Genomic DNA, 22,923 nt, shown 5'->3' on the forward strand with positions numbered 1-22,923 from the left:
AGGAAAGACATACATGTCTGATATTTGGACCACCATGTCGTTGTGGAGTTTCCTCTCCCTTTTGCATGATTTTCTTCTGAATGGTTAATCGGTTTCACCTGGGGTTTATTATACTCAGAACATGGATGGCATTCAGTTCAATTGGCAAGAGCTTGTCCACCCTATTTCTGAAATTGTGTGGATGATGTAAGCATTAGAACAACTGGCTGTTGATTCATCCCACTACACTATTTTGTTGTTCGTTCTCAGCAGAACACACTGTCCTCCCAAAAAGGGGCAGGAAATGGCTCAGTAAAGGTGGCACAGCTAAGAATTGCCAAATATCATAAGATTTAGGAGGCCTAAGCTGGCTGCCTGCTCATCCCGCAGCAGCTCTCTGTCTGCCGGCTAACTGACTGGACGTCGGTTTAGCAAGCAGTCGAGTTCCGGGTTCTTGAACAGTTCAAAAGATTTTATGGTATCAGAAAAAAATGTACAGTATTTAACCAATTAAATTATTTTTAATAGCTTTTTGCTTACTCTTTGGCAGTGTGGCATAGTTATTTTGTCAAGGTAATGTCATGTATCACAGAAGCCTCTCTTAACACTGCATAAGTAAGGACCAATAAAATGTTAATGTGCGGACGAAAAGCAAAAGGATCACTTAGATAAGCATGAAATTACTTCCGGATTGAATTATACTTTGCAAATGTGTTACAATGTCTCTTTCTCCTGCAGAGAAGTTGACTCTCTGGACATCTCTAGCTGCACTGCTGACAAAAAGAAAGAGTTTTTCACTATCTCCTTTGAAGCATTCAACCTTACAACAAGCTCAGTTTCTGTTTTTCAGCTCATACAACCATACATTGGTAAGTAAACATTTCCATCTACACACATGCACATAAACATATCCTCACAGAGCATTTTTTTCCTTTTCCCACAGGAGGTGCAAATGTTAATTATATTCGTAGTTTGGTGGTCTCTGATGTTAACATGGACCTGGCCACCTTCACCAGTTTGGATGAAAATGTTGTGCTGGTCAGTGTTATGTTGATGTCTTAACTATGAATGCTTCTGTTTGTGTGGATATTTTAACAGCATCAGTGTAAAATATATCTGCTCTGTTCCCCCCAGAGTCTTAATGCAAGACAAGTTAAAGCTGTCCTCGGCACTAACCTCCCAGATTTGAAGTCTTATGAAAACCAAACTCTGGTGCAGACCTGGATCAGAAGTCAAAACCAGTCGGAGCTTGACATTCTAGGATTGGGCATCCGAGGAGGCAAAGTTGATCCCCCAATTCCTCCATATTACAGTTCTACAACAACTTTGGTACCAACAACAACTAATACAACTGAATTCAAACCATCACCAGCAAGCACAACTGAACCTCCAACTTCAATTTCCGCATCAACTTTATCACCAACAACAACTAATGTCACTGAATTCAATCCTTCACCAGCAAGCACAACTGAACCTCCAACTTCAAGTTCCGCATCAACTTTATCACCAACAACAACTAATGTCACTGAATTCAATCCTTCACCAGCAAGCACAACTGAACCTCCAACTTCAAGTTCCGCATCAACTTTATCACCAACAAGAACTAATGTCACTGAATTCAATCCTTCACCAGCAAGCACAACTGAACCTCCAACTTCAATACCTACATCAACTTTATCACCAACAACAACTAATGTCACTGAATTCAATCCTTCACCAGCAAGCACAACTGAACCTCCAACTTCAAGTTCCGCATCAACTTTATCACCAACAACAACTAATGTCACTGAATTCCATCCTTCACCAGCAAGCACAACTGAACCTCCAACTTCAAGTTCCGCATCAACTTTATCACCAACAACAACTAATGTCACTGAATTCAATCCTTCACCAGCAAGCACAACTGAACCTCCAACTTCAATACCTACATCAACTTCATCACCAACAACAACTAATGTCACTGAATTCAATCCTTCACCAGCAAGCACAACTGAACCTCCAACTTCAAGTTCCGCATCAACTTTATCACCAACAACAACTAATGTCACTGAATTCCATCCTTCACCAGCAAGCACAACTGAACCTCCAACTTCAATACCTACATCAACTTTATCACCAACAACAACTAATGTCACTGAATTCAATCCTTCACCAGCAAGCACAACTGAATCTCCAACTTCAATACCTACATCAACTTCATCACCAACAACAACTAATGTCACTGAATTCAATCCTTCACCACCAAGCACAGCTAAACCTACAACTGCAGGTTCTACAACAACTACATCAACAACAAACATCATATCTGGAACTACAAGGCTTCCAACAGTCTTATCATCGACAACAACTTCTCAACCACCATCAAGGACTTCAACATCCACAACTACCGTTCTTCCTACAGGTCGGTACAAAGACAAAAAATTTAAAAAAAGTGATGAAGGGATTAATACTTTAATTTAATAATAAAATAATTTAATCACAGGTGTTGTCATTGTATCAAAACAAATGTGATGTTTAGCTCAAGCTTTGTTTGTTTCTCTAGGCCATTATTTAAGATCAGTTACAACATAATTAAAACAAATTGGTCAACATAGTTTATTTATCTCACAATGATTTCTTTTTCTTTTAGATATCTACACTGTACAGGTAAATAGGATTTGAATCTTTTTGTTATCCATTTAATAATGTGTTCTGTAAATACAAGCATAAGAGTGTCTTTACATTTTTCTCTTTCAAGTGCCAAGTTATTGCAGCAAATGGTGAGTGGTTTTGATGCATGTGAACATTTATTATTCATAGTACTTTATAGTTTTTTTGTTTGACACTTGTAGGGAAACTAATGTCATTCTTTTTTTTCAGAGTCAAATACGTGTATTGGAGTGAACAGGTAAACCTTTTTTATGGTTATTTTTTTTAGATACATAGTATCTAAGTATCTAACTTCTAAATTAAATTAAAAAATATATTTCATCAATTAAAAATTACAGCACCGGTCTTCAAGTCTACCTCGACAGTGGAAAGATGAACGGACGCTTCTGTAACTTTTCTGTGGAAGAGTTTGCTTGTGCCTCTGTAAGACAGCAAAACATTGTAAACTACTGCAGTAAAGGTGGTTCATGTAATGATTTCACTTTCTAATGTTGAACAGCTTTCAGCCTTAACAGCACAGGACCTGGTAGAGATTATGACGTGTGATCTGTCATCAAACTCAAGTGGGTCCATATCGGCCTGGAATCTTCTCTTCTGTAAAACTTCCAGGATCCTGAATGCAGCTCTGAATCTTCTGACCACTGCAGTATGACTGACTTTTAGTCAAATATTTTGAAACTTTTGGAATAAGTTACTACTAAATAGACATTTGACCTTCCACTAGAAAAAGGATTTTTCAATGTTTTATGCACTAGTGAATTTATATTAAATTACATTTTTTTTATTTGCATTTTACCAAGCTTACAAACAATGTTTGTATTTGTTGCAGACAATCAACCCCAACAATCCTGCAGTGTCAGTGATTTTGGACAGCATACAAGCAATCAGTCCAGATCTTTTCAGCACAAACACACTGAATAATCTCACTGAGCTGCAGCTGTTGTTTAACGTTCGCCTTCGCCCGTTCTTACCTGCTGTTTCCACCAACTTTCTCTCAATTCTTGCAATGAAGGATTTGCAGTGCAGCTCCTACCAATATATGTAAGCAATGCAACAAAAATTATTAGGGACTATACCTGAAAATCTGACTAATTATTTAATAATGTCACAGTATTATATGTTTTGTATTAATCGTATGTCCTATTCATGTCTTTTAAATTTAGCGTGCAAATATTTAGTAAAGTACAACCTCAGATGACTCTTTCTAAGCAAGAATCTGTGTACACACAATTCATCAAGATCTACCTGAGCAGAAAGAATACTGCAGGTAATAACAAAAAACTGAAATACAATGTCATATCTAAAACATTGGTTCTTTATAGAAGGGTAGAAATGTAAAATTAGTTTTTGTCTTACAATTAAAAAAGGAAAAGATTTCCATCTGAAATTGTTAACAAATGAAAAAACTCAAAGCTCACCCTCAAATGTACTGGTTAATAGAAAAGCTGGATGCAGTTAATCATTGACAGGATGAGAAAAATGTAGGTGTTTTGTCATACACACTGGAACAAATGTCCATGTCCTAATATGTGTGAGTTGGATTGCATTACAAGAAGATATTTACATTATAGTGTTTTCAATGCCTTCAAGTCTCAAGATCTTGAATCATGAAATAAAGAATGCATTCAAGTCCAAACTTTTGATAAAAAACGTTAAATTTACACCTCTTTACATTTTCTTCACCTATTTTTGTATAATTTTCTTTTTTACATATCTGCAGCACCAAAATGCTATGACAGCAACAATCCAGAACTGAAATCTACAGCCTGGTTTGCAGAGTACATCAGCTCTTTCATCACTTTTCTCACTGTGGTGGATCTTAAGTCATTTGGATCTGAACAGGTATTTTATGACATACTGTACTGCATCATTTGGTATAAGGGATATTCTGAACAAATAGATGCTTTTTTGGTTTACAGAACTGACTGTATCTTCTGTCTTCAGGTTCTGCAAGTGTTCACAGTGAATCCTCTGAATATTGCTCTTCTCAGTCAGCCCAACGTGGATCTGACATTAATTAGCTACTATACTCAGTTAGTTTATCAGCAAGTCAGCAACTTTAATCCACTCCTGTAAGTCTAAAGCTTTGAAATATGTTGTTAGTACCAGCTTCTTCCACACATAATCAGATAAACAGTCTGTACAAACTGCATGTGACCCTAAACTCTCCAAACTGTGATTTGCTTTTTAGTCTTCCTTCAGTGAGTCAGTGCTATGCTCCTGGTCCTGTGTTCACCCAGCTGAATGCAACAGTCAGTATGACAGTTTATGAAGCCCTCAATGAGGTCTGCACTAGCCTGGATGAGCAGGTAACAAACACATGTTTATTTCTTTAAGGTGCAATTTAAAAAAGTTAAAAGTTTGAAAAGATAAACCACAAATGTCCCATATATGCATGGGCATGTGTCAAAGTCAAGGCCCGCTGGCCACATATGTAATTTTATCTGGCCCATGAGATAATTTTATATTATTGTTATATATGGCATGGGGATATGTAGTGCTGGTAACAAATTAACTACAAATCCAACAATGCAGTGGGTCAGCTGCCTCGCCAATGTCTCTGTCCCCCAATTGGCCGGTTTTAAATTGAAATTTGCAGGCAAAAGTTGCTTTGTGCGGGTGGACATACTTTGGGTGGGTTTTCTGTCATTTTTGTGGCTCTTGGTTCCTTTCGCAGAGGCAGTACTGGCCTAGTTATAGCCCTGCCCCCAATAAATGCATACATATTAACACTAGAACAAACTATATTACTTGTTTAAGTTGATTAATAATTTAAGTAAAATTTGATTTAATAGTTGAATTCACAATTAAGATATAGTATGTGCTGGTAGTTATTTCACACTAAATACACATCAGTTTGTGTTTTCTTTTTGAAGGCTGGCTGGCTCTGGTTAAAAATGACCAAATTTACTTTTTTTTTTTCCTTAAGTGGAATACTTGAATAGACTTTTCCCTCTGTCAAACACCCAGAGTAAAGATGAGTAAGATAATAAAAATTCTGTCACTTTTCAGAAAATCAAAGTCAAAGTCAAAGTCAGCTTTATTGTCAAATATATAATATTGTCAAATAAATCCATTAAATCCAATAATGTATATTAATTCTTTTAATGAAAACTATTTATTTATGCATTTATTTGTTAGGAAGCAGCAGTTGGTTCTGCAACTGGCCGAGCTTTTTAAACAGCGTATCATTCTGTAATCAAATAAATTTGTGTTTTTCTTAACAACAAAGAGCTTCTCTGGATTGGATTACAGCGCTGAGAAATTAAATAGTGTCCCCTCAACACAACACTGTATATTGTTGTTACAGACAATTTTCTCTGTCTGATGATTTTTATGTTTTATATATTAGCGAAAGGAAGAGAGGAGAAGTGAGCATGTTTTCTCTGAAGAGATGTCACAGGCATCTAGCCGCTTTTGCCGATCATAATGAGTTTGTGTTAACAGAGACTAGATGCATTTCCATTACCTATAATTGCTCAAATTGAATTTCCTATAATAAATTTGCTTAATGGAAACACAACAATTTAAAAAAAAAACAACTCACATTTATTGAAAGAAGTTTTTGGGCTTGGAGGGGGAGGTTTTTGGGGCGTATCGAAATGGATATATTTTGCAAAACTGAAATGAAAACACTTTATAAAATTAAATGTGCTTCTTCTTCAAATTAAATGCTTCTTTTTCTTCACGTTTAGCAAGGTGATTCAGTTTTTAGTTTGAAAATATTTTTGCAACCAATTACCTGAAATAGCTAAAGGTTTTTTTCTAACTGTTTCCAGTAATCAGGAGCTAACGGAATATTTGTTTTATTATTGTCAGTATTAGGATTTTTGTCAGATGGACAGCCTTGTTAGATATAAAAACTGAGGTTTGTGTGTTTTTATGCATTCAAATAAAAGATAATTTTTACTTTGATTTTTGCAGATCTCTGCTACCTTGATAAGTAACTTTGGGAATACTATTGGCTCTAATGTCATTGCTGCCATTGGTAATGGAAGTGCCAGTTTGTCCACTAGCCAAATAAAGACTATAACCGCTTTAGAACTGATGAAATCCCTAAGCACTCTCAGCATTGTGACTGGTTGGCGAGAAGGACAGGCTAAAATCATCATGCAAACTCTGCTGACCTTAATGAAGGTACCTGTTTTTACTTTACAAATTTGAGGTGAAACAAAATAGAAACTGATCTGTTTTCTATTATTTGTTTATTCTGTGTTCTTCTCACCTCTTTTTTTACACTCAATCAGATCAATAGCTCATCGTCACTCTCACAGCTGGGCACTCTTGTCATTGGTTTACCTTCCAACACGTTCAGCAGCATCATCAGCTCAGAGCTCATCGCTGCAGCCAAAAATCCACTATTTGTAGCAAACATGTTGAATGCTGCTCAGATTCTTCAGCAGAGTTTTGTTTACCAGGTATGACATCCTTGTTACTCTGGAGGACTTCAGTAATTAATCATGCACTCATTAAAAAACACAACATTTTAGGAAATGTATTTTTTCAGAAGATGCAACTACATAGTGAGCCTTTTTTATTGTACAATATTCCTTTGGATGGGGGCTCAAAATTCCATGCTTGTTAGTTTTTGTGTTCTCCTGAAGTTAACCTCTTTTTGTATGTAAGAACTCTTTATTCTAATTTGGATTAAAGCATCTGCTAGTTGATTTCTTGGAAATGTTTACCAGGGAATTCCTAAGGAACACCTTAAGGGGTCTCACTAGGTATAGACTTGAATGTGGGTTCCTTAGTTATTTCCTCCGGCATGGAGGATTTTTAAGTCTTGTTAAAAGACATCAAAAAAGGTAAAGGACCAGACCGAAATAACATAAACACTAAAAGAAATTAAATTTTTTAAAAATCAAAGGAACCAACAAAAATAAATCTTTGCAGATCATGATAGATCATTATTTATAGGAGCACAGCTGTTTAAGTGGATTAAAGGCAGAAATAAGATGCTTTTTTTTAAAATAAATTGCACACAAAAAATGTCTTTGAACTCAGGTTAGATCTCATTGTGACAAGTAAAACTTGTTGATAATCTAATAGAAGTCGGGTCCTAATATTCCGTCTGTCTTTGTCCTTTTCATCTTCTTTCCTTTTTATCATTTTTTTACAGATTGTAATATCGAATTTAATCAGTTTGAATATCATAGACAATGTTCCTGATCAATTGGCCACTCAAATCCCTCGAGTTTACCTGCAGCAGTTTACAGGTGACGACATCATCAAACTCAACAAGAAAACATGGAAACGAGAGCAGGTAGAGTTTCTTCCGTAAAAAACAAAACTCACTTTTATTGATGTAATTACTTTAATGTGGATTGATTTCTGTTTTTGTCAGGTTGAGTTGTTCTTTGATGTTATAGCAGCAGGCTCTGCTACCACTGTGTTAGGAAGTCCAAACAGGTGAGCAGCAGTGAACAGATCGGACTGGATGAATGTGTCACAAGAGAACATTGAACATGAACAATTTATTCATGTCTGTTTGTTTGCTTGTGCGGGCAGCTTGTCCTCATCTGTGCTGCAAGGGTTCACATGCACTGGAGTAAGTCAGTTTGAAAGGAAGCAGGTCACAGACCTGGTAAAAGCCTGCCGGAGAAAGGGATTGAACAAGGTGCCACTGTTGGAGACTCAGGTAAAGGCAGAACAGTGCTCATATCTAATGACAGAGAATGAAGGCAGAGATGTTATAAACAGGCAATGAGCTGTCTGTTTATGCTGACACAAACTTTCAGAACTCTTGCTAAAAACACAACAGGAATCCACAAGTGTTTTTATGTTTTACACATATGAGAAAGTAAGAGCTAAAAGAAATCAACAGAAAACGCTGCTCAACCAAAATGCTGTCTTTCTATGAATGTTTATTAATCTGTTCAGTCTTATGTTTTTAACTTCAACCATGAGAACAATGAGAAGAAAAAATTATCTCCTTGTTTGAAAAAAAAACAATACTTTGGTTCTCTGACCAACAGCTGACCTGCATGTACAACTACATTAGAACAGATCCAGATGTCACCAAGTTTGACCTTTACCCTCCAGATGTGCTGCTGTACTATGAGTAAGAATCAGTTATTTCTTGTGTGTTGAAAAAAACAAAAATTGACTTCATTTCAGAGATATAACTGGTATTTTTGTTTTTTTGCCTACAGTTACTCTCTGGTGCCACAGAGCAGCTGCAGGTCATATTTTCAAGAGCTGGCAGATGCAGACTTCTCTGTTTTCTCTTCAGTTCTCAGCTACAAACTGACTGCTCTGTTTGACAATGCAAGGAGCTGCCTGGTGAGTCTACACACACAAAAAAACTGCATCTCATCTTATTGTCGCATAACGTAGAACAAACCTTATATGAGGAGCCTAAATCACACTTTTCTGAACAAATCTACCAAGCCCGTCATAATGCTGCATTTACATTGAATTTAATTTACATGTCAAATTGACATCCGCTGCCTCTTTAACGCTCATCAAATTTGATGCTCAACGGTTGTCCAAAAATGTGTTTATAAACTAGATGCTCACGTCCCGTGTGGGAGAAGCTACTGTCAAGTTTTTAGCTTCATTGCTGCAAGAAAGCATGGACTGTATGTCTCATTTATAATGGATTAAAGACATGGATGATGTTGAGAGATCAAGTTTATTCCTATCCTTAACCTTTTCTCCGACTTCGTGCAGCCAAGAATTTGTCTGCCAGGTTTTTAGAAAATTACATGCGAACAGTTGATTTCTTTTTTTTTTTCTTATGCTTTTAGCTGTTCTTCTGTCTCTCTGTGACTCAGTTTGATGATTTGCTGTCCCGCAAAAATCAAAATGGAAAGAAAAAATAACAAGAATAATATTGTCTTGTTGCAAATAAGAAAAATATAAAGTTCAGGAGGAAAACAATCAGATTCTGTTTGTTTTGGCCCGCGCTTCTACTTCTGAATTGCTGCGAGTAGCAGTAGAAAAAGATCCCCAATAAGTTGTTCCGGAGTAAGGTGCACCCCTGGCCAAACTATGAAAGAAATATTAGATTTACACACCGGAAAAATACAATCATTTATTCTAGTTGTGAAAATGATCATCATTCATCTTTAGATGATGTATCACCCTTGTTCTCAATGCCTTGGTTTGTTTGCCTTTTTTTTCCAATGCTTTTTGTTTTCTTCACATAAAATTGTTTGACTACCGTAATTCTGTAATTTTGTGTGTCCTCTTTGTTTAAAACAACACAGTTAAAACATTTGTACATTTAAAAAACTGTGTATATTTAATACAAAAAAAATGTATGAGTTTCTACTGGCCTAGAAAACAGCAGTTACAGACTTTTCTCTTCAGTTATGGACAGGATTCTTGATTTATAGTTCTTTTTCCCTTTTTAAAATATTGTTGCATTCCTGTGCTTAAAAGGTTGTTATTTTCCTCCTCCTTCATCTTTAAGGGAATAACCAACACAAGCTTGACTGAGGACAATGTTTCAGTTTTGGGAAACATGTGCTGCATGCTCGATGGTTCCTACATTAAAAGCTCTGACCCATCCATCCTGAAAAAACTCAAAAACTGTCCAGATCTCACTGCTGATCAGGCAGCTGCAGTTGTAACCCTTCTGACCAATGGAAATACACAATATGGGTATGTCAGCAATTTCAAACTCAAAAATTTCAAACTTAAAAATTTGAAGCTTGATGTCTCACAAACATTTTAATGTAATAATCTCCTTAAACCTTGTTTTTTTCTAAATTCAGAACTCCTTCAAAGTGGAATCAGACAACTCTGACAGACCTGGGGATGTTACCTTTGTATTTGCCTACATCTTTCTATGATAATTTTGATAAAGTGAGTAAACACTTGCATTTTACTGTTCAGCACAGAAGCTAACATATACAGGACATCACACTGGGATTTTTATCTCATGACTTGTACTTTTCTATGCAGAGCACCAAGGTCACGTTCTTGAAATCCTTCTTAAAAGTTATCAAGGACGACAAAGTGAGCAGAGATAAGAGAAGGCAGTTGAAGGAAGTAATAAGACAGTCCATCAAAAATAGGTCAAAGAGATCTACAGGTCAGAAATCCTGTCATTTATTTGCTTTTCGCATCAATCTGATGTTTTACTTAATCATGTGTCTCATTTTGTTCACAGACTGTACAGTGGGGAATATCACCCAGGTCACCATCAGTGATAGCACCTTCCCCCTGGACTATGATGTTACCCAGTTTAATAACTGTCTGTCAAATACAGTTGTTAAAGACAATTTTGATGCCATCACAGAAAAAGTTGATGAAAAGGACTACCTTAAAATCGTTCTCCAAAAGCTTGGAGAGGTATGTAACTCTTCCTTCTATAATTGAGACGGACATAAAGAATTATTATTAAATTATTATTATTAAAACATCAAATGTATAAACTATATATATATATATATATATATATATATATATATATATATATATATATATATATATATATATATATATATATATATATATATATATATCAACATATCCTATTGTTTTGATAACCTTTGCATTTTTTGGTTGTATTTTAATAAAAAGAAAAATTAACTAAAATTATTGCACAGAACTGTCACAAAATTTGAATGAAATGTTGAAATTAATGAAGGAAAATTAATGAAAAACTTTTTTTCCCCACATAAATGATTGCTTTATAATAATACAACCACAGTGGTGCACACCCCAGTGCTTTTGTGAGCCGATCCCAAATTTATAGAGTTGAGTCAGGAAGGCCATTTGGTATAAAACTTAAGCAAAAAAAGCAAAAAACACCCAGGCAAATTATGAACAGATCGGTCATAGCCTAGGGGATAACAAAGGCTGTCGTTGATGCTGTTAGCATACAGAGTTGGAGTTGTAAATTGGAGAACTGTTGGTCAAAGAAAGAGTGGAGGAGACATATTTATGAGCCGAGACAGAAAAAGAAAGCCAGGAGTTTAGGTCTTAGTCTAATAAGTTTGACAAGAAAAGAGAGTTAGCCAATATGATGAAAAGAAGAAATGTGGATTCCCATAAGTGCAAGAATCCAGATGGAAATACAGATCTGAAGAAGGTTGGAGGTGTTTTATTATGGTGTGGATGAAAAGAGGAGGGGAATAGGGAAATAAAAATATCCTAGAGGTGAAGACAGTGTCACACAGAATGATGACTTGAAGCTGGTAGTTAATAGGTGTGATGTTGAATTTTGTCAGTAGTTATTCCTCTCAGGTAGAATGTTGGTGAAGAAAAGGACATTCTGGAGGGACACTGATGAGGTGGTCCAGAGTATTTCTAGATGGGGAGGTGATGGTCAGGACAGACTTTGAAAGACACATTGGTGAGGGAGACAGAGGTGACGAGGGAGGTTGATGTTTAGGAGTATAGAAAGACAAATGTTTCACTTTGCCAAAATAATAGAAATGGCAACGTGAAGACCTTTTTCCAGAAAAGAGGGGAGCAAAGGTTGACATAGAGTGTAGGGAGGAGCACACAAGTTGATTTCATCTTGTGCAGACATTTTAATCTGAAAGAGATTAGCAACTGTAAAGTCATGTTTGGGGAGAGTGTAGCCAGACAGCATAGGATAGTGGTGTAGAATGATTCTGATAAAGAAGAAGATGAAAAGGACAAGGACAGAGTGGAGAGCAAGGTTCTTCTGTGTATAAATGATAGGAAATAGACTAGAACATGGATATTACCGTGGAGGTGGAGGTCTTCAAGTACTTAGCTCCACCTGTCCAGAGCAACGGAGAACATGGGAAAGAGGTGAAGAAGTGTGGGCAAGCATTGGAATGGGTGGAGGAAGGTTTCAGGTGTAATGTGTCACAAAAGAGTGCCAGCCAAAATTAAAGGAAAGGTCTAGAATACTGTGCAGAGCTGAAGATGTTGAGGTTCTTTTTGGGAGAGACCAGGATGGATAGGATTATGAATTTATGCATCAGAGAGACAGCTCATGTTAGATGTTTTGGAGGTAAATCCAGGGGATGAAGTGATTGTTATTGAGATGGTTTGGACACATTGAGAGGAGGGACAGTTGGTGAGAGGATGCTGGGGTTGAAGCTACTAAGAGGCCCAGAAAAGACCAAAAAGGAGATTTATGTTCATAGGGAAAGAGAACATGATGATGATGCTTGGTGTGAGCGAGGAAGATACAGAGAAAATGATTAGATGGAGGCGAATGATTTGTTTGGTGATATGTAAAGGGAGCAGCCAAAAAGAAAAAAAAAATCACATTAAAAAAAAGAAGATAAAAAAGACTGTTAACATGTTAACGTCCAATATAAATATAGTTTACAAAGTAAAAAAAATTAAACTCACCAAGTTGTCTTATTGGTCAAATTGCAGTTTGCTTACTGTCCTTCTTTCAAAATTAAACACTTTAAGTTGAAGTGGACTTATAGGTAACCTTTAACAAACTGGATACATTGCAAAAGTGTTTTAACAAATTTAGCCTGAATTCCACAGTTAGGAGTTGTGCTGTCAAGGCATTCTTCATCATAATAACAAAATTCATGACTTAAAAAATACCATGAAATGTTTTGTAACTTGTGTATCAATGTTACAGTTTAGAGCACATGTGTCAAACTCAAGGTCCCCATGCTATTTTATGTGGCCCACGAGAGCATAAAAGTTTTTAATTTCTTAAAATAAAAAATAAAAATTGCTGTGTTTTTATTTGTATCTAGGGGGGATCTGACTTGAAATATCCGATTGGACAACTATGCATTGGGACATACACTGTCTATATAACCTAACCTAACAGAATCAAATGTAGAAGGATTTATGTTAGAGTAACAAGCAAACATATGTTATGCAACTGCAATTGTTACTTTAAAAAGTTATAATAAATAAATAATGAGTTATTTAACATTAAGGAATAGGTACATTTATTTTTCATTACATTTAGTTACATGTATACATTTTATCTGGCCCTTTGAGGACAGCTACTGTGCTGATGTGGCCCTCAGTGAAAATGAGTTTGCCACCCCTGGTTTGGAGTGTGTCTGCATCATAAGGACTTGTTTTCCTATGTTGATCATCATTATTCCAAATACAAGTTTTAACTTTAATATTGTGAGTTATTTTTGTATAAAGACATAAATTTAGAATATATAATACAAAAAAGAAAAATGATCTTGTTAAAACTTTAAGTATTTGAATTTTTCATGTTCTAAATTATGCAAATAATATGTATGTTTGTGTTTTATGCAGCTAACTCTGAATTGGTTATGGGACGTTTGGTAATGTTACAAAAAACTGATACGTTTGAACTTTTACATGTATTTATAGGCTTACAACTTCGTCGTCCCAGAAGATCAGGTTCAAGTTTTAGGTCCAGCATCCCGTGTTGCTACCATTGATGACATCCGCTCATGGACCATCACTCAAGTGGACACGCTTTCTGCTTTGATGGACTCATCAAACGGGGACTGGAATTCAAGTTTGGTAAGCAAACCCAGTAGCATATGGAGTCCTATACTGTTCATAATTAAATAAATAAATATTTAATTCAATAAATAAATATGACGTCATGCAAATACACAATCAACCAATAAATCTCTCATAAATATATAAAAAGATCATGAAATTGTGAAAAACCTGCACACTGATTTTAAATTAGCCATTGTATTATTCAATATATTTCATTTTGCTTTAAAAACATGTTCATTATTTTAAAACAGCATTTTAAAAATATTCATTTTAATCATGTGGAATATATTATAATTCTACGTCTTTTTTCAGAACCTCGGATTTCAAAATCAATATTTTCCAAAGTAGCTTTGTTTTTATTTAATGTTGCTGTTTTTCACAATGGCTGATTTATTTCATGAAGAGATTTTTCAGGAGAATGGGTCTGTCTGTCAATCAAACTAGACAAGGCTGAGACACTTTTGTGATTGGCTACTCCTTTACCCAGACATGAGCAGCAGCACCCTAACTCCCCTGACTATATCGATCGAAGATGCTTCAGCAAACGTGATGGCGCAATGCACACCCCTCAACACTAGGGGGAGTATGCACCTCAACACATCCACAGTGTTACAAGAAATTGGGCAGTTTTGGTTCTAAATTTGCGGATAAAAGTGGCTTTGGGCGAGTGTGCATAATTCAGGTGATTTTGTGGTCGGTTTAGCAATTTTCATCTTCTCATGAACGTATAGTAGTGGTCTAAGTTAGGCTGAGTGATTGTTGGAGTTCCACTAAGTTTCTAACTGGAGTTTCCATGAACGCACCATGCCGCGTGTGGGAGGGGCAACAAGCTAATGTTTTTAGCCTTATAGCCACATGGAGCGGTTGCTTGTGCTTACCTCAGTAACAATGCATGGATGCACAATGTACATGGAGAGTGTTAAGATGTCAGAAACGTCATCGCAGGAAAGGTTCAACATTTTTCTTGAGAGGGAAAAATAAAACCAGAGGACCTGATTATAATCATTGTCTCATTGAAAATAGAAAAATATCATAAGGTTCAGGAGACCCGAGCAGGCTTGTCCCGCTTTGCGCAGCTGCCTGGTCTCACTCTGTCGATCCTCCTGCGAGCCGACATATGTCACGATGTGAGCTGTGAGTGAATGGCGTAAGAATGAGGAGTGTGAAAGATGTTGACGACTGGAGCTCCTTTGTGGTTTGGTCCACACAAACCCTCAAACTACAAAAACAGAGTTTTGGATGTTTGCATCTTCTGCAGCAGACAGATAGTTTGTCTCTATTTGATCCTCTAATGTCAGCAAAGCCTCGCGGATATCGCTGAAATATTTCATCTCTCTGACTGGCACACCGCTGAGCGGGTATCGAGGAATATGAGTCGATTTCCATGGATCAGCCAATGAGCGTTTAGATCCCGCCCACTTTCACTGATTGACAGAAAGACCCATTCTGCTGAAAAAGCTCTTCATGAAATAAATACGCCATTGTGAAAAACAGCAACATGAAATAAAACAAAGCTACTTTGGAAAATATTCGATTTTGAAATATGAGCTTCTGAAAAAAGACAGAATTATAGTAAAATTCAACATGATTAAAAATGAATATTTTAAAATGCTGTTTTAAAATAATGAACATGTTTTTAAAGCAAAATGAAATATATTGAATAATACAATGGCTAATTTAAAATCAGTGTGCTGGTTTTTCACAATTTCATGATCTTTTTATATATTTATGAGAGATTTATTGGTTGATTGTGTATGGGGTCATATTTATTTATTGAATTAAATATTTATTTATTTAATAATGAACAGTATAGGACTCTATAGTAGCATGTGTTGTTTTGGTGTACAAATCTTTACACTTTCTGCTCCAATCGGTGCATGTTTTTATCTTCCAGGCAAAAGTAATCATCTCCAAATATCTGGCTGTGGCAGGAAACTCACTTGGTAGAGCTGAACTGAATGCAATCAAAGGACCTAACCTCTGCTCTCTTGATCTGAGCGTCATCCAGTCAATTTCTTCTCAAAACCTCAAGTACGTAATTATTGTAGTTCACATAAGGAAATGGATTAAACCCGAGCACAGCCCTTCTGTCTGTAGTTTGTGTTCAAGCTGAGCTTTCTGAGTCCCTTTTACAGTCATGTTATGTAAAATGTTACTTCCTAAGACCGCCACACGTAACTGTTAACTTGCTTGAATGTTTCCTCTGTAACCTGTAACACTGATATGGACTGGTCACTTATCCAGACCGTATCCTGCCTGTTTGTCCATGAAAGGTAGAACAGGATAAGGACACCACCTAACCCTGTTCAGAGCAAAGAGTAAAACAGGAGTTGACAAATAGAGGGCTACAGCTCCACTGGTTATTTTCTCATGTGATCCTTAATTTTTGTCTTTTGCAGAGAAGCTGAAGCCCTGAATGTTATCAGCTGCACCCTCGAGGCAAAGAAAAAGCTTTTCAACATTTCCAGTCAATCATTTAGAGCCGTCACACAATCATCTTCCTCTTACCAGCTCATGAAACAATTCCTTGGTCAGTGAATCCAACCACTAACACATCCATGCATTTTTGTGTTGCCACAATACACAATTTTTAGAACAACAGGTGGAAAAAAGCTTTTGGAAAAAGCTTATAATTTTTTTTTTCTTTCCAGGAGGTGCACCTCTTGACTACATCCGAGGTTTGGTGTCTTCCAACATTAGCATGGACCTGGAAACCTTCAGCAATCTGGATCCAAACATTGTGCCGGTCAGTTCTGTGTTTATGTGTTAACCAAAAGTCATTACATTAATTTTTATCAAGATTTTTCAAGATGTTTTTTTGACTTTCATGTTATCTTAAAAGTATAAGTGTATATTTCCTCGCTCTTCACAGAGTTTAACTGTCAATGAAGTAAAAGGTCTACTTGGCACCAACCTGCCAGATTTGAAGTCTTATGAAAACCAACCACTGGTACAGGCCTGGATCAGAAGTCAGTTACAGTCAGAGCTAGACACTCTGGGTCTGAATCTGTCTGGAGGCAGAGCTGACCCCGTAACCACCGCCACCCTCACAACCACTGCAGGAACTGTAACAGCTGGATCAGGTGGCTCTGTCACTACAGGTGAGTCCTAAAGAAAGTTGGGACTACAAAGACAATATTTTGGTAAAGTTAGTTAATAAAAATTAACAACAGCAAGTGAAGGCAACCCAAAACGTATTAAAAAGTATTTTGCTTCACAAAGCATTTTTAGTGCTAGTTTCTCCAAGTTAGCCATTGTAGTGTATTCAAGCCTAAAATTTAGGGCAACACTTGTCTTGGCTTCTTTTTATACCACTATTAGGATAAATGTGGGGGTGGATTAACACTGAATTTTTTTGTTGATCAAGACTTTGTAAAAAGGTAAATATAAGTAATAAAGATTTAGTTGTATATGTTAAGTTATTAAAATGAGCAGCAACATACTTTTATTACAAAGATACAAAGAAGATTAGCAGCTTATTTAATAAATGCTCTGATATTTATAAGCTTTTTGTTTGTGTGCTCGATAATAAGTTTTTCACTCCTTTTGATTTGGTCCAAATGAATGCCTTTAATAAAGCTCAGTCTTTATTTATTAATATTTATTATGATAGTAGTCTTTGTGATCACGGGGGAGACACAGCTGAGTGATAAATTCATTAATCCCAAGTGTTTGTGATTGAGGCAAACGGAGGATGGGTGAGAAGATGGTCTGATCCAAAAATAAAGACTGGCCAAAACATACATCAAACTAAATGTAGGCTCAATACCACTGAGATTCAGATGACAGACTAGGGGGCAGTGAAGGAATGAGACAGATTTAAGTACAGCATGTATCAGTGAATTCATATCACATAGAAAAAAACATTAAAAAAAATATTTTAGATGAAGGGCCTAAATATGTAGTTGGTTCCTAAAACCAAGTCTTTGTTTCAGGCAGCGGAGTCCGAATCCAAGCAGATGCCGGCTTCTCCTTCTTTTCTTTTCTGGCAATCCTCATCACTTCTCAGCTCATCACTATCTGAACAATGTTAAATGAATGACTGTATTACCAAAAGCTTGATTTCAATCAAAGTGTCTAATTGAAGCAAACTGTGTTAAAGGTGTTCTTATGAACACATTTCATGTGCAATAACAAGTTAAATTTGACTATACGTTATCTTGAATTATTCTACATGTCAGTTAATCTGCTTCTTTATTTTCTTCTGTGTTTGTATTTATGAAAAATATGACAAGCTCTATATCAAAATTACATCTTAAAATACTCTAAACTAGAAAATTATATTATAAAACTGTAACAATAAACATGTATTATTACACCACTGTAATAATGGACCTGTTGTTTCTTGGTAAAAAAATAATTGGAAATAAGGTTGTCTTAAATGTGTTACCAAAAAACAACTTTGCTAGGAGGGCTTTCTATGTGGTAAGGGTTCTGTCAAAAAGAAACGTAAAGACAATATTGTGCACAAATTCATACTTTGTGCACAACTTTGCAAATAAAATATAAATACAACATTTGGTTTAACGTTTGACATGTCTGTTTTGAATAAGATTTTTCTTTGTTTTGAATGTGACTAATTCTTGTCTTGAATAAAAAAATGTCCCCCCTGTTAACAAACTGTCAAAACAAGTTATGGTACTTACCCCCTACCTGGTGGGGGGCACAAGGCCCTCAGCAACGGCAGCTGTGCCCCTTGGGTGCTGGCTTCCTGGGCCCAGTGGCCCTCTCTTCACGCAAAGCGAAGCCGGGGATCACATCACATCTGAGCCTGGGCATCTCCAAAATTCCAACAATGGGTGAGCCTGATCGGGTCATGTTTACAGCGCTCTTTTGGAACCCCACTTCTCTTCGGGGTCCTCCTCCTAGGCAGGGGGTGGGTGGCTCCTACCTTGCTCTCTCATGGATCTCCCATGGGTTGGGCGGATGATTGCCTGGAGTGTGAGGAATTTGTGCATGCGTATTTAGGTTTATTTATTAAAATAAAATAAGCGACTCGTCGCATTTCGGGCAGACACTCGGCAGAATTGCAGGTTACTCCCCTAGGGCGGGTCTGTTAATTAACCCACCTGCTTAGCGTCCTATTTAAGTCAGGTGTACAATTGTTCATTCTCTCTTACCTTCAGCGCTCATTCTTCGCCGGTCTCCGAGCCCGCGGGTCTCCTTCTCTTTCGGCGTCTTGCCGTGTTCCCCCGTCCTTGGGAAGGATGATCCCCATCTTTCTGATGTGGGGTTTTGGTTTCGCCGCGTCTGCTCTCCTTAATTTCTCCTCCGATCCGCGGGCGGCTGCCGATCCGCGGGCGGCTGACGGCGCACGGCGCGTTCGTTTCGCCGCGGTCGCGTGCATCCGCAGGGGGTGTGCTTTCCGCAATGTTCGGGATGTCCGTGCCCCCCGATCAGGAGTAGTCGGGTCTTCTCGTCTGCCGTGGTCACCCCAATTATCCACGGTGAGCGTCGTGCGGTACTGTTCCCATGTAGTTTTCTATGGCTGCGTCTCACTTCCTGTTTACTTCGGTGACGTCACGCCCCTAAGGACCCTGGGAATTGTAGTTTTTTCCGGGTCCTTTATGATGCACTTCTGATTCTTTTTCTGCTGCGTAGTTCTGCGTCGTCCGGTTGTTTTATTTTTTTTTTTTTTTCAGGGGTCGTGGGGTCCTTTCTGTGGTTGTGAAGGCTGGCAGTCCTTGTTTGGACAGGTTTCTCATGCTGGCTGAATTTATCGTGGCTTTTAGCATTTGTTTTCTATTGCTGTTTTGTTCTTTGGGAGCTGTGTGTAAATCTTGATTGTCTTTAATTTGATGCTGGCTTTATTATTATGGCGGTTCTTCTGTTTGTTTTCTTCGTTGTTGTAGCTGCTGGTTAGTTGGAATGTGAATCAGTGTTTCTTGGACCCGTCTCTGCTCTATGGACATTTTCCCTTATGATTGGTCTCTCTTATGCAGCGTCTATGGCTCATTTTATTCACTCAGCGATCCTCATTCATTGCCCCGCACGTTCTGCTCCGCCTGTTTTTTCCCTGCTCTGTGTACCCCAGTGGGTCCTGCCCTGTCCTCAGGGACTTGCGTCAGCCGCATTAGTGAGTGTGTCGGTCTCGTCGCGGCCTTGTTTTCTCGGCTGGGGGTAGTTCGATCCTGGGCCGCGTGTTCCTGTTCTGGATTTTCGTGTTTTGCGTTTGATCTTTCCCTCTCTATGCCTGGAGTGGTTTTGTGATGACTGTTGTGTCTTCAGGCTTCCTCCACTTGTTCTCCTGTGTCTGCGCCTTCTGGTTTGGGGGAAAAGGATTTAAGAAGAGTGGTTTGTGTTTGACCGGCCGCCAGAATCTACAGCTCTGATGGTTCTTAAGGGGTCGTCCGGTTATTTCATCCTTGGAGATTATATTAAGGCTGTTTCAATATTGAATGATAGTATTGTGTCATCGGTTGACTTGGTTAATTAACACTTTGAGCAACTTCTACCCTGACCATAGGAAATATATCACTTGCGCTCTCAAGCTTAGTTCAAGAGTTAAATCTTGTGTCCACAAGTCAGTCTTCGGTCTGCCTTTTCTAAGCAGATGGCACTCTGCTAGATGCATCCCCATTTGGAGGCTTGTTATACTCCGCCTCTGAATGCTTAAGGTTCAGTCTAGCAAAAATAATATCAAAACCATGATCCCTCATGGCTCTCAAGTTCTCTTTTGCAGTATCCAGTCGCCCTTGGCTAAATAAAAAAATTTGAGAACCATTAATATCATATACAAGGCATCAAATCCAGCCGAGCTGTAATCCTCTGCTACGTGGGATGTTGACCTTCCTCATCTACAAATCTCCTTGGCTACTCTTCCCATCTACTACTCCTACTCCTCGATGGCCTCCTGAAGGTGCGTCCCTCTGAAACTGTCAAAGGTTACTTTTATCATTGGAATATATAAAACAAAAAATTGGTGTTAAGATTCCGTGCAGGTCATATATTTCACTATTATTTCACTGTTGGAATTTGTAATTATGGTGGTTTCTAGGGTGCGATAAATCCACAATGGGTCTTTACCTTAACTATCTACTAAATTTCACTTTCTCAGATTTGTTTTTAAAAGCACTGTTATTTAATTTATCTCAATCATTTTGAAACTGATCAATTTCTGGGTTATTTATATATTCTTGTCAAGACTAATACTGCTTTGTTTTTTTTATCTATGCATCGCATCCTGAGCCTGCGAACCCTCACGCCCCGATCAGCTTCTCCGTTTCCAGGAAATGATGTCACCCATGCATTCCCTGATCTGGTGCTGCAACGATGACTGCTCAACGTACCTATTGCTGCACTGAAAGTGAAGGGGTGGTGGACCTCCTCTGCGTTCCAAGGACACTTCTGGCTTGAATCAATCTATGTCAGCTGCAGAATGAGTGTGAAATTCTTGGATTATAAATGTTGAAAGAAAATTATTTGTCAGGTGGAAGCCTCAAAATTTAGGTTGCTCTAAGTTGTATCAATTCAATCATTTTAATTGGTATGCCAAATGGGAGAAAACTTTGTGGCCGTTAAGCTCGTTGTGGTATTGTCGTTGGAGTTCGTAATAATGGCAGTTATTAAGCCTGCGTGAGTAGCATGCATGATGTGTATATAATGGCGTCGAGCCCGTCATAGTGTGATGGCAGCTTAGAATAATGGATTTTACTAAGCTTGTGTGAATATTATGCCAGATGAAATGTTTATGGCCGTTAACCCCGTCATAGTATGTGATGGAAGCTTCAAATATGGGGTTATTTCATTCATGGCATAGGATGTCATCGGGAGCATTGTATTGGATGTAAGTTTGTGTCATCCTAGGGTCGTCCATGGCGGCTAAAATTATAGTTCCGCCAGCGTTTTGCGGACGTGGGCTTTACGTTCTAAGATCAGGTAGGAGTACTTCTTATGTCGGCTCCCATTTCATTTCTTTCCCTCTCTCTTTGAGGTAGTATGCTCCCCTGGTGAATGGGAGCGGCCAAACGGTCAATGGTGCCGGGTAAACACATAGCAGTCATACTGGAAAATGAAATGAAGTGAAGTGAAAATGGAATGCAGCCGAAAACACACCTCATCTTATTTACACACTGATTATACATTCACATTTTCTCTTCTGGATGATCTTGGCGTTGGGGGTTTTTGTTACCCTAAAGCGTAAGGAAAATAATTATCTTAAGAGAAGTCCTCCCTCAAGTAGAAGCCGCGAATGATGAGTATAAAATGCATGGTGTTTAAATTGAATCAGGTTGTGTAATCTTGTTGGCTCCCCTCCAGTCTTCTTTTTTTCTCTCTCTTCAGATAGTATGCTCCCCTGGTGAACGGGAGCGGCCCAACGGTCAATGGTGCCGGGTAAACACATAGCAGATACACTAGATAGCATGTTCCCTTCGTAGAGTGGTTCTCGAAGGGAGCGGCCAAACGGTCAATGGTGCCGGGTAAACACATAGCAGATACACTAGATAGCATGTTCCCTTCGTAGAGTGGTTCTCGAAGGGAGCGGCCAAACGGTCAATGGTGCCGGGTAAACACATAGCAGATACACTAGATAGAATGTTCCCTTCGTAGAGTGGTTCTCGAAGGGAGCGGCCAAACGGTCAATGGTGCCGGGTAAACACATAGCAGATACACTAGATAGCATGTTCCCTTCGTAGAGTGGTTCTCGAAGGGAGCGGCCAAACGGTCAATGGTGCCGGGTAAACACATAGCAGATACACTAGATAGCATGTTCCCTTCGTAGAGTGGTTCTCGAAGGGAGCGGCCAAACGGTCAATGGTGCCGGGTAAACACATAGCAGATACACTAGATAGTATGTTCCCTTCGTAGAGTGGTTCTCGAAGGGAGCGGCCAAACGGTTAATGGTGCCGGGTAAACACATAGCAGATACACTAGATAGCATGTTCCCTTCGTAGA

General features: G+C 38.1%; 1 protein-coding gene across 2 annotated transcripts in view; it reads left to right on the forward strand.

The window, feature by feature from the left end:
- The window catches only part of LOC101168922, a 38,207-nt gene extending 19,662 nt beyond the window's left edge, over positions 1 to 18,545 (forward strand). For both annotated transcript variants that reach the window (XM_023958671.1, XM_023958672.1), the window contains 30 exons: positions 718 to 848; positions 923 to 1,017; positions 1,114 to 2,380; positions 2,609 to 2,625; positions 2,717 to 2,738; positions 2,839 to 2,866; positions 2,967 to 3,051; positions 3,128 to 3,274; positions 3,458 to 3,669; positions 3,792 to 3,895; positions 4,349 to 4,470; positions 4,573 to 4,700; positions 4,820 to 4,937; positions 6,553 to 6,765; positions 6,876 to 7,046; positions 7,748 to 7,891; positions 7,973 to 8,037; positions 8,137 to 8,266; positions 8,604 to 8,689; positions 8,781 to 8,910; positions 10,046 to 10,236; positions 10,350 to 10,440; positions 10,540 to 10,669; positions 10,748 to 10,929; positions 13,888 to 14,043; positions 15,923 to 16,059; positions 16,428 to 16,558; positions 16,680 to 16,774; positions 16,901 to 17,129; positions 17,964 to 18,545. In XM_023958671.1, the coding sequence (XP_023814439.1) occupies positions 718 to 848; positions 923 to 1,017; positions 1,114 to 2,380; positions 2,609 to 2,625; positions 2,717 to 2,738; positions 2,839 to 2,866; positions 2,967 to 3,051; positions 3,128 to 3,274; positions 3,458 to 3,669; positions 3,792 to 3,895; positions 4,349 to 4,470; positions 4,573 to 4,700; positions 4,820 to 4,937; positions 6,553 to 6,765; positions 6,876 to 7,046; positions 7,748 to 7,891; positions 7,973 to 8,037; positions 8,137 to 8,266; positions 8,604 to 8,689; positions 8,781 to 8,910; positions 10,046 to 10,236; positions 10,350 to 10,440; positions 10,540 to 10,669; positions 10,748 to 10,929; positions 13,888 to 14,043; positions 15,923 to 16,059; positions 16,428 to 16,558; positions 16,680 to 16,774; positions 16,901 to 17,129; positions 17,964 to 18,052 (4,846 nt within the window). In that variant the 3' untranslated portion in view covers positions 18,053 to 18,545. The remainder of the gene's footprint in view (positions 1 to 717; positions 849 to 922; positions 1,018 to 1,113; positions 2,381 to 2,608; positions 2,626 to 2,716; positions 2,739 to 2,838; positions 2,867 to 2,966; positions 3,052 to 3,127; positions 3,275 to 3,457; positions 3,670 to 3,791; positions 3,896 to 4,348; positions 4,471 to 4,572; positions 4,701 to 4,819; positions 4,938 to 6,552; positions 6,766 to 6,875; positions 7,047 to 7,747; positions 7,892 to 7,972; positions 8,038 to 8,136; positions 8,267 to 8,603; positions 8,690 to 8,780; positions 8,911 to 10,045; positions 10,237 to 10,349; positions 10,441 to 10,539; positions 10,670 to 10,747; positions 10,930 to 13,887; positions 14,044 to 15,922; positions 16,060 to 16,427; positions 16,559 to 16,679; positions 16,775 to 16,900; positions 17,130 to 17,963) is intronic.
- Positions 18,546 to 22,923: the final 4,378 nt, after the last annotated feature.

The sequence above is a fragment of the Oryzias latipes genome, chromosome 1 (genome assembly GCF_002234675.1).
Source record: "Oryzias latipes chromosome 1, ASM223467v1".
Taxonomy (NCBI): domain Eukaryota; kingdom Metazoa; phylum Chordata; class Actinopteri; order Beloniformes; family Adrianichthyidae; genus Oryzias; species Oryzias latipes.